The 15106-nt window shown below is 40.8% G+C and overlaps 1 protein-coding gene across 1 annotated transcript; it reads left to right on the top strand.

The window, feature by feature from the left end:
- Positions 1-1679: 1679 nt before the first annotated feature.
- Positions 1680-14773, top strand: rhoab (ras homolog gene family, member Ab). Its single transcript, XM_035158899.2, has 5 exons — positions 1680-1833; positions 8672-8829; positions 10518-10638; positions 11695-11825; positions 12154-14773. Exons 2-5 carry the CDS (start codon positions 8674-8676, stop codon positions 12325-12327), a joined length of 582 nt encoding a protein of 193 aa, XP_035014790.1. The 5' UTR covers positions 1680-1833; positions 8672-8673; the 3' UTR covers positions 12328-14773.
- Positions 14774-15106: the final 333 nt, after the last annotated feature.

Below are 15106 nucleotides of genomic sequence, written 5' to 3'. Positions count from 1 at the left end.
GCATCTAATTGAGTGGTTATTGAGATCAACATGGGAAAATGGATTTACCTGCATGTTCATGGTAGTTACTGTGTAGTTGGGATGAGCAGATACTTCACGATTAATCAGAGGATATAGTCATTTTTTAACCTTACACTTTTTTCTGGTAAACAGTTTGTTGCACCAGGGACCTTAACTGCATGATGCTGTAGCACAGCAATTGAAAATTTGACCTCAGTATTCATAAAACTATAAATGTAGCTATTCTGGGGGCGTAAATAACAATACAACAGGGACAATTTTTGCAATTGACTTACGCCCTGAGGCGGCAGTGTGATGCATTGGTTAGCACCTCACAAGAAAGTGTGGTGTTTGCATGTTCTCCCTGTGTCTGCGTGCATTTTCTTTAGGTTCTCTGGCTCTAACAGTCAAGACATGTTCATAATAATCATAAGCTTGATTTATACAGCACTTAACAATGTTCCACTGTGATTTCCGATGAGAATAAAACAATGGAACACAAGGGCCCTGTCCCAGTTCACCAGGACCACTTGGCCCTACCCCTTTGTTTTGTGCATGGCCGTGAAGGGGTAGTGTCATCCCATTTCTCTATGTGATGTAGGGGTAGTGGCCATCTAGCCCTTCAAACACCCCTTCAACCGTAGTGTATTCAGGACCCACTTAAAAATTAAGGGGTAGACGGAAACTCCAGAATGCTTTACGAATGGACGAAGCTAATCACGATGGCGACTGCGGCGGGTAAAATGCTCCTAAATGTAAGTAGGAAAACTTGCAAAATAACTAAGAAATTGTTTTTATCTTATTTTAATCCAGTGGCAAATGAAAAAATAATTTAATCACTGTGACAAGCGTTTCAGGAAAAGTTGTCAGATGTGCCACTGTTATAATGTTGGTTGATAACGGTTGTTAAAATAATAATGTTAGTTGATATTGTTTGTCACTGTAATGATGTTGGTGTCCCAATTTCCAGGGGAAGGTTTTCTAGCCCTCCCCCTTGTTGTTCCGTTTGGAGGGGGACACTCCCAGCGAAGGACACTTCTTTTCCAGGGGTAGGGCCAAGGGAGAGGAATTGGGACAGAGCAGAAGTGTCCATGATGGAGTCCTAACACTGATCTGTCTCCTGCTTCTGTAAATATAGGTAACTACCTCATGTTACCGCCAGGGAGCGTCCTAACTCCAGGCGCTGCATCCACAGAGAAGAAAGTTACAGCTGCAGTTTCTGCAATGAGCTCCATTCACTGTAATTGGGGGAATAACAGAACTTGCTTAAATGTGGGGCATCCCCCATCACGTATTCAACACGGGACCAGCACAGAAGCCATTCAAAGTATGTCACGAGACCCAGTAACATTATAGATTCATGGAAACCTCCACACTGACTCATGTCACACCTCACTCACGAGTTTATTTCCTTATAGAAGCATTAGCTCACCTGTAATAATAATACATGCGCCTGGGACCTTACCAAGCCCAGTGTTCACAGGTTAAAAGCAGCATCAGCTGGATGTGAGCACACTGTAATGGAAATGTCCGCCCTGGAAATAGACGGTGTTCATGGCTCCACATGATGACACTATCACACATTTCAGCGCGTGAGACTCTGACTCGGCTCAGGGCGCAGGGGTGTCGTGCCCGCGCAGGTGTGGCTCTCGCGCTCGTGCCCGCCACCCCTCCCCCCGCAGCTACAAACTACAAACCCGGGCTGCGCGCTCACGTGAACTAATTCATTGTGAGAGACTGGGAGGAAGCAGCGAGCGACTCGACTGGTCGGTGAAACCAGCTCTGCTCCGGGAAACGCTGAGAAAATCCGACTGCGAGCCACAGAAACTACAGGTAAACTACTTCCCTCGACACCAGACCAGCCCGAAGCGGCACCTTTCTCCCCACCGTTCACTTCAGAAGCGCCAAGCTTTAGTTTATTTTAAGTTGTACGCAGCTTTGAAAGGCAGGGCTAGCTGAAAGCTAACAGCTAGCGGCGTTAGCTAACGGTAGCCAAATTAGCTTTTCCTCCGGCCGACCTCGGTCTCAGTGCGGTGTCCGCACTTTTTGCACTTGTGGCGGAGTGAAACCTGCTTAATGTGGAGTGCAGGGACTCTAGTGGCCGAAAGACCGCGTCCAGACATTATCCCGGACTGTTGGTGAACTGTGCTAACTTCCACATCGCTTGTAAAGTGGACCGCAGAGACTGGCCTAGGTGGACGAGTCAGCCGCAGCCAAACAATGAGGCTCTTTTCCTGACTTGCACTGACCAGGCGGCTTCCTACTCAGTGTTACTTCAGGAACGGCTGCTGCTGGTAGATATTTGTTGATAATATTTTCATGTAAAGGCATGGTCACAGATAAAGATCATATAAACCACATGTGTAGTTTCAACGCCAATCCGTCCTGTTTGTGGGTAGTAAAACGTGTCAATGTAGAGCTCAGTCTCCACTTTGCAAAGGGTGTAGGTTATTTGCTTTTCTAACTTGAGGTTTTGGTTTTAACAAACATTCTCACCACTTAGAAGTCATATCTATACTATGTGCGGGTCTCGGTTTGCAGTTTGGCTTGGATCGGGGCCACCCACCCATTCTTCCACTGCGGACACACTGGCCATCTGTTGCCTGTGTGATGACGCCATCTTTCTAGTGACCCACCCAGTGGCTGGCTGCTTTAAAAACAATGTTTGAACACTGTGAGCTCTCTGGGGCAAGACACACAACTTCTTCTATATGTTGGATGTGATGTCTGGTGGACCACGCAAAGCCTCTATATGTTTTCGAATCTGCCATTTAAGTGCATAGTATATGACCACGTATGAGGTTATCTATCTATAACAAGACGTGACATTGTGTTTTTCATATAACTGTATATGAAAGCTTTGTGCATGTGGCATGGCTTTGGAGGGAAAAACAATAATGTAGATTATTGCTGCAGAAACCTGTCTTGTAATTCTTGCTCCTTTTTATTATGCAGGTCAAGACTACTTTTCGTCTATACATTCTCAGTTAATACCCATTATTGTAGCACAGTGTCAACATATGACACCCACATCAGCTTGTGAAAACAAGTGCCTGTCGTTTCAGATATACTAATTTGGGGTAGGCACTCAATGAAACATTTTATAATGATTTCTACTTATTTTGTTCTTGCTGATGTAAAAAAGCCTCTGGAATAGCACTGAATACTTGACTCGCAAGCCTTCGGCAGGAGAGGATGTGCAGGATTTTTTTATTGCGGGTTTTACACACTGTCGCCCTTGAAGCCGTTCAATAAAACGTATCCTCTGCTCCACTGTAGTGAAGGACAATTTCTGGCTGATCAGAATCTAATTTCAGTCAATACTCAATTTGGCCCCAAATCTCCTAATGCACACAGGGTTATTCCCAGTATATATGTGTATGTCAGTGGCTGATTCGATTTGACTGCTTGCTGTTTCTTTAGGTTTGTGCTAAAGAGATTCAGTTTTTAATAAAGGAAGCGGCACATCATGGTCTTAATATGACATCCAATTAAGCTGGTTAAATTTAAGGATTGGAGATTCAAAACATAATTGATAGTAAACACTTCTTTGATATTATCTGTTGTTGAGACTTCAAATATAGAAATTATTATACAAATGGTTTGAATGGACTGATTGAAGATTCGGTTAAGAAAAAAGGTTCAATCTGGTTGACACATTAATTCAAGATCCAGGCCGTATTCTTCTTTGCCATCTATAACACGTAGGTGGGACACATTGTTGCGTTTAGCGTTTATTTTCGGTTCCAACAGTAATGGACACACCTACAGAAATTGCATGTCAGATGGCAGAAGAAAAACACCGGCCGTGTTTCTGTCAGAAATTAAAATATGAATTGATTGACAGTCTTTTAAGCATCATTAAGCAGGGGCAAATTTTCCACCCTGAAGACTGCGTGGGGTGTTTCCTGGCATACAAACACGCATGCTTTAGATGCAACTGCTGTCTGTGCTGGGTTTTGTAAAAGACAGGCTCATGAATCATGAGGCACACAGTAACTGTTAATAATGCAGTTAAAGCTGTGTCATACAAGGAAATGTTGCTGGATGAATAGTGTTTCCTTTAACACTTGATTGATCGCACGAGTGGGTTTGAATTGCAGGCCTACTGTCTAAATATTGCCTTGTTTGAGTGAAAATGATTTAAAGTGAATTACCAAACTGCGAGGGAGGTCTATCACTGACAGGGATTGTCTCAAGATTTTGTTCTGTTGCTCTCTGTCCTTTTTTGGGGGGTATTTTCTCTACCTATAAGTCATATGACCTATTCAAAGTGCCTGAGCGTTTTTGCACAGCTCCACCAAACAAAAAAAATGGCAAAAACGACCCTGAGAGTACTCTATTGCTCTGGAGAGTAATGATATCATTGGTCCTGACAATGACCTTCTTTGAAAATTGGTTATAAAAATGAGGGCGTGAGTTATTTTTCAAGGCTAAATGATTACACATTCATTCATTACAACTTGTCCTTTTGAATGGAGAGTAGTAGCGTAACTATGGACTTTTACAGGGTGTTGTTGCACTATGGGTTCTTTTATTCTTTATGTTGCTAGGCTAGAGAATGTTTTCGAGGACGTCTGCAGTGAGTCTTTCAGAGTTCATCAGCGTTAAAGGTGTCTGGTTTGTCCAGTTTAACCTGCAAGAGTTTCTCATGTCTTATGTTTTTCTGCCACATATGGAATACATTCATGACACCGGTGAATGTTCTTGATGTCCCCTGGCATCATTACTGTACATGATAGCAAGAATTGTGTCAGATTGCCAAGAATTAATGTGTAAGGTGGGGGAAAAAAAATACTTGTGTTGGGCTACCCTAATTGATTTGATCATGTTGGGGTGATCTCAGTGTTTCGTCATCTGTTGTCTTTTTATTTTATCTTGTGGTTCACGAACATGCAGGTGAGATCAAAGATTTCCTTATCTAATAGAATTATAATCAGGGGAGTACATCTCACATGCACTCAAATTGTTTTTACTGTAGCCACAAACTTAGCTTGCATAACCAGCCTTTTCTGTTTGGGGACACATTTTTAGTGTATTATATTTAAGCAGTGCTTGTGTGAAAAAAATCGAAAATATCCTTTTGTACAGCTGATCAGGTTGAATAGCTCCTTGTGAGCACTGTTTCCATTTTGGATGTGGTTGAATTTTCCTGCTACACACATTTATTTGTGGTGGGGTAACTACTCTGGTGCGATAGGTCACTGTGAGTTTATCCTAGCTCAGTTTGCTTTCACCAAAGTTATAAACCCACCACTTGTTGATCACTATTATCTCACATCATTCTACATTTTCATCAGAGTATGTGCTGGGATTAGGGCTGGGGCGATGCGTTGACGTAATCAACGTTATCGATTACGGTAATACATCAACTTACGAAGCGTGTGTCTTAAGGAAGGTGGCTGAACATAGTCAAAGCATGGACTCACCTGAAGAAAATCCGCAACAATCATCTAGCATAGGTCACCAATAGGCGAACTGTGGTCTGGACTGGACCCAGACACTGTTCTATACGGACCCAGGCGCTGTTGGGAACGAAGAGGAAAGATGTTTTTTCAAAAGCCCTTTATATTAGATTAATATATTCCTTTTGCTAGCTCTTGCACTCATTTTATCTTGGAGAGATTTGGGACTGTAAAGGCAGACTAGCAGTTCAGACTGAGATTTAATGCCTTGCAGTGCACACTTAGATTTTTGTCAGCTTTGTTTGTATTTAAGAGAAGATGATTAAAAAAAAAACTTTTTTAAAATGTTGTTTTTGAATTCATTCTTATATTAATAGAGAAATAAAATAGTCGTTGGATTAATCGATAGAAAATTATTGATAGGTGTAGCCCTCGCTGGGATTGAAATCATTGACTTTCAGGGGCAGCCCTCTGCTGTGTATTACTACCAGTCCCATGACTCTTGTATGCTGTAATCAGCACTAAAAGAACAATTAGCGACGCTAATGACTTGCCTACAGGCACCTAGGTGGCATTTGTTGAAACAAGGGTACGTCGCTAGATTGCAACTATACCTGCTGATGAAATGTTGAAAATATACATCCAGCTCCAGGCTAAAGCTGCCCCCATTTTTGTCTTTTCTTTTTTTCCCTCCAGTCATAGCAGGAATGGTTTAATCTTTTTTGACACTGCTGTCCTACTTAGCGTATTCCTTTACCATTTATAGGATGCTTGCAGCACCCTGCAGTGCCATGGTGTATTTCAGGGCCAGAAACTAATGGAACTAGAGGACAATAAAAGACTGAGATTGAAAGACATTTCTTAGGGAGCAGGAATCGTCAGGGTACTTTTGTCTGTGAATAAATAAACTCACCATGGCAAGTGAATGTAACTAGTGTGCCCAGTGGACCATTGCAGATGTGTTGTTTGGAAACATTACTGAAAAAAGTGTGTCTGCATTTGCTATGATTTAGAAAGCGACTTTTGATCAGAAAATGGACTGCACATGCAGCTGTAAGCGGAAGGCGTAGGCAGCACACTGTTTATAGTGGCTGAAAATGTCAGTCACACACTAACTGCTGTATGGACAGAAATAAAATGGAGAAAAAAAACTAAAGAGGAAGGAGGACAGACTGGTTTGGACCAGAGACCAGGCATTTGCAAGATGTAGAATTTGTATCAGTACAGTATTTGTTTTTACAGCAGTATGCTATCAAATTATTACAGTTTAGTTAAACAGAACCTCAAAACAAGGCCAGATAACCCAGATCTCTAATCAAAGTGGTAAAAGTGACACAGGAAATTGAACCAGCCTAACCCTGACTGTGGCTACTGCTCTAAAGCTGCTGCAGGTCAAAACTGCAGCTCAGCTGATGGATTCAGAAAAAAACAGGAGCGGCACCAGTATGGTTGGGTATCGTTTAAATTTATCGATTTCGATTCTGCTATCGATACAGGTTATTTTCGATTCCAAAATGGCAAAATGAGGTTTATTGGACTGGACCTATGCGCAGTAGCTGTGCTTCATGTTACACCGGGAAGCACTAGTAAAGCCTTGTGGTAGACAGGCAACATTACAAAAGAAACATTTTGCTTTGAAAATACTGGTGTTTAAATTAACCAAACAACACAGTCGTATTTGTGAATAATTAGTAGATGGAAATGTTCTAATTGTCCTTGTAAACTAATGCTCCATCAATAATTGTGAACTTTAAGGACTAATGTAAAATTATTTATTGGCTGAAGATGACATGCTCGGAGACTGCAGGACATTAAACGCTGTACAGTCTTTCAGACGCCGTGCTGCCTTTCATGTTTGTTGAGCTTTTCCACAGGCATTGAACTTTGCCTTGTCGTCGTTGTCTTTTTTTAAAGTGAACTCACACTTTTGACCATTTATCACGGCTCATCTTTACCACGCCATGCATGCTAGGTTGCGTCTAAACAAATGGACAGGCTGTTGCGTGACGTAGGCAGGTTCTGGCAGATATATACAGTGTCCTTGCAGTTAAGGAACCGATGAGCAGAACGAAAAACCTGTGATGGAGATAACAGGTTAGAGAGGCATGATTGACACTGCAAGGTGCCGCAACTTCTCTGATCAGGGAGGAAACAACCATTCTGTGATACAATTTATTTCCCTTTTTATGTTGGGTCCTGTTATCCTTTTTCCAGTCAGCAAGTACACATTACTACTACTTATATATAACAGGATTGTGTATACATTTCCAGACCTGACAAGTAGATCCTTTGTATCTCAGTTTCTGTACATATATAAAGGGAAATCGCCGTTTTGATTTTGGCATAATATAAAGTAATATTCATCGAGTTCAATGGAAAATCCACAACATTTTCGCGCATTTCCTGTGTTTGACTTTCTGGTGAATTCCATTTCCTAAGATATCTAGGCCAATGACAACAGAATACATGTCACTCATTTGCCTCAACTTCCCATAACTCAATTTGGTAAGCTTGTTTTCACACACCCACACTGTGTTAGGTCACTTACCATCATGTATTGTATTTCATGTAAGTAGTCGCCTGTAAGGACAGGAACCTAGAGTGCATCCACAGATATTTTAGGAGGGGTCAAATTTCAACATGTCACCCTTCCCTTACACTTTACCCACTTCTTATTATAAAAACACATAAGTCAATAGTATTGGCATTTTTGTATCAAGCTAGCTGTATCTCTTAAACTTAGTCTTACAGTATAAACGACCAGTCTACAGGATTTTTGACCAACAAGCTCCAAAGTGCAAAGGGTTTCTTACTTGAAAAACATGAATTGATTATATTCTGTCTCTGCATCGATGCAAAGTCGTCTGCATCGCTATGTATCGAGAGAGAAAAAAAAATTTAAAGTCCTCGATATTTCAACAAAAAGCATGACAATGACAAGTAAGACAATTACATTTCAGCCTTGGGTATCCCATTCATCATCTCACAAACCTCGAGAGGCTCTGAACCTCTATTGTGTTGTTGCATTGATTCACCTGCACCATGCTTCACTGGTCAGTTCCCTTAATATGGCACAGCCTCTGTTTTTGTCTTCTTTTTCGTAATGCCTAAAATTTATTTTACTGGAAAAGATTATACATTTTTCCACTGGATATGCATGTCTCAAAACAATCAATGCTGTTGCACTCCTGATTCTGCTGTATTTAATGCCTTTTCTGCATCTTCTTGATTAGAAACTTTACCTCCTCCACTGTGTCTCTCTCCAGGAATGGCAGCCATTCGTAAGAAGTTAGTGATCGTGGGGGATGGAGCTTGTGGGAAGACCTGCCTTTTGATTGTCTTCAGCAAGGACCAGTTCCCTGAAGTCTACGTCCCCACTGTGTTCGAGAACTACGTTGCTGACATCGAGGTGGACGGCAAACAGGTGAGACAGCGAAGACAGTCTTTCCCATCCTGGGAAAACCTTGTTTGGTGACAGTGATTTTTAAATAAATACACAAAAATCCAAGTAATTGACAAATTTTCATCTGACTGTACTGAGTTATCTACTCGCATTTCCTTTTTGTCACAACACATCTCTGTCTCTTTTAGTCTCAGCAATTGTTTTTGTGTTGGTATCAGGGCTTATTTTGTTCCCTGGGTGCTTATTCGTGCTCCATTTCCATATCTGACACAATTGTCAAAATATGTCTTGTAGGTGTTTTATCTAAAACACATTTAATTGCCCCATTAACCAGGGGTCTGGTGCTTATTTTGAGTTTTCTAGATATGTATACAAATCCATTGATTTCAAGTTTTCCTCAGTGATATAGCTTTGATTTAATTTTATGTTTGTTTAATACTTCAGATATTTAAAACTTAAAGATATTCACTATTAAACATCCACAGTAACACCGACAATAAGCTCAACTCCTCCAGGTTAATGATGTATTGTTTGTGTCGTTCAGGATAACTGTGGCACCAAGTCAAACTTATCAGTCACAAACCTTCACATCCTGACGCCTTTCTAGGAGGGTGGGATTCTGGGACATGGAGTCTGTAGTGACTAACCCACCCTGTCATAATGTCTTGATCTGGTTTCCTTTTGTTGTTTAGCAACGCTGTCTGCTCAGAGGGGCCTTTTGTATGTCACTGCCCATGTGCCACTTAAGTGCACACATCCATAGATATCTGTCCGCCTAAGTATGCCTTTTGTTTTTCTTTCCTTCCCCACAAGATGCATGGATTTTCCTCAGCGAAATTACCAAAAATGCTCAAATTTGCCCACAATGTCCTGGATCTGCCCCCCAAAATTTAATGGATTCTGCCTTGACCCATGTCCTATACTTAAAAGTTTCATGGAAATCCGTTCAGTTGTTTCTGTATAATCGTCCTTACAAACCAAGCAAATGGACAGGGGTGTAAAACTAACCCCTTTGGCCTTTAGGTCATTATTATTCCAGACTATTTATCAGGAATAAACAAAGATCTCTTGTGCTGAATATCAGTATTTCTTCTTTTTTTTTAACAAATCAGATTACAATACCAGGCATCTTAAAAAAATATATACTCCACAAAACAGGATAAAATTGAAGCAATATACAGTGGATGGTGTTGGTAAACAGTCTAAAAGCTATAAAAATGGAAATTACTCCCAACATTTAATTTGTTTAAGTTAATAAAATATATCTGTATGTACTGGTTGTAGTTAAATTGAATCATCAAGGTTAACCGTCTGAATCATGGCCCAAACTGCACAATGAGACCAGCTATTTAAGATTTAGGTGAAAATCTGTCAGGCTAAATGCAGAGATTCAACACAGTACTCAGATTTTAATATTTTTTTATGATATTCAAATCTGAATAATTAAAAGAACTTTAAGGTTTACGAAAACATTAAACGGCACTAAAAATCCTCACACGGACATTTATGATGTTTGCTTTCCACTTAATAGTCATAACTCTTTGCTATTATAATGCACTTATTTCTTTTAGTCAAATGAGGAATTAAATCTGTCCTTTTTATAGTTTCTTGTCAGGATGAGGTCTTTTGTGGTCTTTGTTTCTTTGTTATTGATCATTTTCTTTCCACTATTTCCATGTTCCTCTTTTGTCTGTCTCCGTGTGTGTCAGGTGGAGTTGGCTCTCTGGGATACGGCGGGTCAGGAGGACTATGACAGGCTGAGACCTCTTTCCTATCCAGACACTGATGTCATTCTCATGTGCTTCTCCATAGACAGCCCTGACAGCTTGGGTAAGCACAAACCACACACACATACACGGATGGGTGCAAGCAGACACGTTTTCATGCACCGCATAAAACACATCATCTCCGTCCTTCCTCTTCACCCCCGTCTTTCCGTTTTCATACAGAGTTATTTCTGGGGCCTGTAGATGGTGTGTTCATCCTGTTGTGACGACTTGTAGGGGAACTGCTTGGCCATGTTCCTACACTGACACAAATCATTTGTCATGATGTTAAACTAGAACAACTCCCTTTCTCTTGACCATTTCTCTCTGATCATATGAAAATGGATTTTCATAAAATGAGGTGATAAAAGCTGCAGATAACTGAAGTACCACACATTAATTAAACAGTTAAATGAGAGGAAGTTACAGTTGTAAGGAAACATGGCTCCACTGTTCTATAGTTTGCCTTTTATAGTTGTTTTACATAACCATTCTTCACAGATTACATTTCTGTTTGAAGCAGTACTTTTTTGCTGACCATGACTTTTTTTACATTTGATGCTCAGTAGAGATAGGGGATAGACTCTTATTTGTCTTTTGTCTATTTTTCTGAAGCAGATTTATCTCTGCATTGATTCACATTTTAAATTAAATTACTTTCTAAGAGTCAGGCTAATTAAAATGCTGCTCTCGCTTATTTAGCTGTTAATTAATTTAAAGATAAGCATTATTGCTCTGCCATCAAATCACTTACATGCAGTGATTCCAATTTCGATTTCTGTGGGTTTTTTTGTTTTATAGCAAGAGGAAATTTTACCAGCATTTTCTTTTTTGTTTTAACATATTGACATAGTTATACTTAAAGTGAAATGTTCATGACAGAGCTAAACCCAGCTTAGTGGAGTACATGGCACTTAGTTTAGCCGTGGTTGTCTCCTGAAAGAAAACTTATTGCCCAGCTGGAAAGATGAAAATATAGTAAAGATTCTTCACTTCTCTTGTAATGGGCCTTGCACAATTTTAGTCAATGAAAGTTACCCATAATAATTACATATCCTATACACACAAATACGTCATTGGTGTCTGGCCAGTGTTAATTGAGCTGTTCTTTTCCTCACAGAAAACATTCCAGAGAAGTGGACCCCAGAGGTCAAACACTTCTGCCCCAACGTTCCCATCATCCTGGTAGGAAACAAGAAAGACCTGCGTAATGACGAGCACACGCGTCGAGAGCTGGCCAAGATGAAGCAGGTAACTGAATCCTCTTTGCTTGGGCCAAATTACAGTTTAGTTTTGTCTCTGAAGTTGAAAGAGGTCTATAATGATTTTAGGTATTTGACTGATGGGAGTTCTTGAGATTAAATAAGGCAATGTAAGACTTAATCCCATGTCGAAGGGTTTGACAAGGTGGAGGATTTAAACATTCACAATAGTACTGTGACCCCCAAAAGTGCATGTTAGTTTGGTAAAAGTATTCATAGCAATATTCACTGGCTTATATTTTAGATATTTACTTATGATTATCAAGGAGTGGAGTTATGTTTCTAAATTGAGTTCTTGGGGTTTCTTCATCCAATAGGAGCCAGTGAAATCAGAGGAGGGCCGAGACATGGCTGGACGAATCGCAGCATTCGGATACATGGAATGCTCCGCTAAGACCAAGGACGGCGTACGGGAGGTGTTCGAGATGGCCACCAGGGCGGCACTGCAGGCCCGCCGCGGAAAGAAGAGCAATAAATGTGTACTGCTGTAAAATGGCCGACACATTTGGACTGTTTCACCCTGGGCTACTGTACATGGGACTGGGGCATCGGGAGGGACTGAGGGATGACTAGATTGGGGAGGGGGGGAGGGAAGGAAAAGCAGTAAACTACTACCGCTGTAAAATGACTGTTTGTTGGACTGAATTGACCCTGGGACTTGGGTTTGGGAAGCTTTGATTGACCGGGTTGGGTGGGTGGAAGGAAGAGGAACGAGGGAGCGCAGGAAATGACTACCGCTGTAAACATTGGGCTCTTCACCTGTAGGGTTACCATCAAGGTGGGACATTTCCACCAGCCTTGTCATGTGTCTCAAGCCACTTACACTGATAAAGAACCTTCAGAGATCCTGGTCCTTTCCACCGTCAGAGGAACATTTATCCCAGTGTGTTAATATCTGGACTTGGGGGTGACCCTGATGAGACTAAACCAGTTTTCAAAGTTTTATTATGCGCTGTAGTGATCTGGAAAAGTTGTTTTAACAGCTCCAATAGTGAAAAAATCACCAATAAACAGTGCATTAAACAGGATTGAGGTCAAATGGCTTGCAGTTTAATTCAAGAACAAAAAAGTTATTTTGCCTAAAATTGGGCATTTAGAGAATTTTTCCTTGAGAGGATTGTATGCTCTATATGAAACCAGTGGTCATGTGCTGTCAGGTGCTCAGGTCTTGTGTGTTGTATTATCAGAGAGGCGTGGAGCCACATGCTCACATGTCCAGCTCAGTTCCATTTAGTCCCTGACTGGGGCTAATCCTATGCGTACAGACTCAGTGACAAACACATTGAGCCCTGCTCTCACTCAGATTATTTGTTATAATGACCCGATAGTAAATACTGTTAGTTCAAATTAAATTGCCCTCAGCGCTGGGTTTAAACTGAAGCTACGTGCTGATCTGTAATCCAGTGGCTCTATTCACCACCTGTATTGCAGTCGCTGCTGTAAATATCAGGCATCACCGCAGTGCTACAGAGGAAGTTAACATGCATCCAGAGGAGCACCAGTGGGACTCCCTCAGTGTCCTAACCAGACACTGAACTGTCCACATGCTGCTGAATCTTTATGGTGTTTGATCGGTCTACTTTTGGAGATGATCAGCTCTCACGTGAAGGTGATTTAACATTTGATAAATTCTCTCGACTGAATCAGTGGCAGTTGAATTGTTTGTCCCACTGGGTGAAAAGGGTATCTTCCTGTCCTGCGTAGTACAACCTGAGCAAACTGCGCCACTCCCATCCCTTCCTGTTCCACACAGCTGACTGCTGGTGCTCACCTTCCCCTGGTTTGAGACCAGGACAAAGAACAAGGAGGAGAGTATTGTGTTTACATGCACACCACTGATCTCCTTATTCGGGACAAATGATTCATTTTTGTGTGTAGGCATGTATAAAAAGGTCAAATGTACAGGCTCTGATAATCCCATGTTATCCATCGTTTATGTTTGTCTTTGATTGGTTAAATGTTGCTATCTACCATCTGCATCAACAGTTTAACCTAAAAAGACAAACATGACCTTTTTCATCCATAATACTTTGCATGGAAACCCCAGAATGGTCCGATTTGGAGATAAACATTCAGGTAATCTTCATCACTAACATGCTGAGTGAGAATTAACCACCTGCTGTGTGTTGGAAAAACACTTGGTTTTAATTTCTTTTAATATTTTTTTTTTTTTTAAGTCTTTTATTTTAGAAATGAAAGTGTGGCCAGTTATATTTGGGATTTATGAGTCACCAGCCTTCCCTGACTTTTCTGTGTGTTTTACTGCAAGACTGAGGCTCTCTTCTGAGTGTTGCATCCTGTTCTTCTTCCTGGTCCACAGGGAGGAGCCTGTTCCAGATACCCAGTTTTGTGTCGTTGTTTTCATACTTTTGTTTTCTGCTTTAAAACAAGTCATAAATATGTCTATCAGTATTTAAAAATAGGAGGTGGAAGACTAGGGGACTGCTCATGTGTTGTCGCTTTAGTTTATTCTTCTTTTGTGCTTTACCTGAATTTTTATTTTTATTTTTATGATGATTTTCAATTGGGTGTAACGACTCGTCAATCATCCCTGCCAAATGCTGTTGTTAGGCAGTCAGGAGAAAGGCTGGCCCCTCGGCTGCCTGTCTAGAGCATCACTATGACCACGTGTGCTGGCTTTTTTTGTTTGTTTGTTTTGAATACAAACTTGGCTGAAAAGACAAAAGGAAAAAAAACGACTCTAGTCTCCTTATTATGTACAAATCATTTTTATTTCTAGTTTTTATTGTATTTTTAAATCCTGATTTTGGATGCTGAAGCAGTGATGTACACAAAAGGAACAGGAAAACCAAGCTGTATGCAAAAGTCTGTAAATATGAAATGTGGGTTTGTTCATACTAGACTATACACATGCACAGGACTGGAAACTATTTGTAAACTAGCTTTGGTTTGTGTAATAAATTACTTTCTATAACACCCAGCTTCTATTCATTATGGTCTCGGGAGGGAGGACGTGGGGAAGAGCTCTTAAGTTCAATCAATACACATGTAATATGAGTGACGGGCAGACCTCAACACAAGGAACACGCAGAGAAAAAGGTGTAGAGAGCAGGAGCCACATCACTTTTAGAAAGACAAGTAAAATATATAGTCTTAATTAGCTCCCTCTTCATTCATGCACTTGCCCCCTGTTTTTGTTTTGCATATTTCTGTGTTTGCATCTTTCATATCAACTGTGCGAAAAGGCCTTTTGTTCATTTTTTGTGTCTGGTTTTAAACAGTTTTGTATAATGGCACATTCACTTTCAT

The sequence above is a fragment of the Hippoglossus stenolepis genome, chromosome 6 (genome assembly GCF_022539355.2).
Source record: "Hippoglossus stenolepis isolate QCI-W04-F060 chromosome 6, HSTE1.2, whole genome shotgun sequence".
Lineage (NCBI taxonomy): Eukaryota > Metazoa > Chordata > Actinopteri > Pleuronectiformes > Pleuronectidae > Hippoglossus > Hippoglossus stenolepis.
The sequence above is the reverse complement of the archived record's forward strand: the minus strand, read 5'-3'. Positions and strand labels throughout refer to the sequence as shown.

What these genes read in the sequence shown, in the direction of transcription:
- rhoab (XM_035158899.2), top strand. Translation starts at nt 8,674, where the DNA reads ATGGCAGCCATTCGTAAGAAGTTAGTGATCGTGGGGGATGGAGCTTGT. An exon ending in TCGAGGTGGACGGCAAACAG is followed by an intron (nt 8,830 to 10,517) that starts GTGAGACAGCGA and finishes CGTGTGTGTCAG; the next exon opens with GTGGAGTTGGCTCTCTGGGA. An exon ending in AGACAGCCCTGACAGCTTGG is followed by an intron (nt 10,639 to 11,694) that starts GTAAGCACAAAC and finishes TTTTCCTCACAG; the next exon opens with AAAACATTCCAGAGAAGTGG.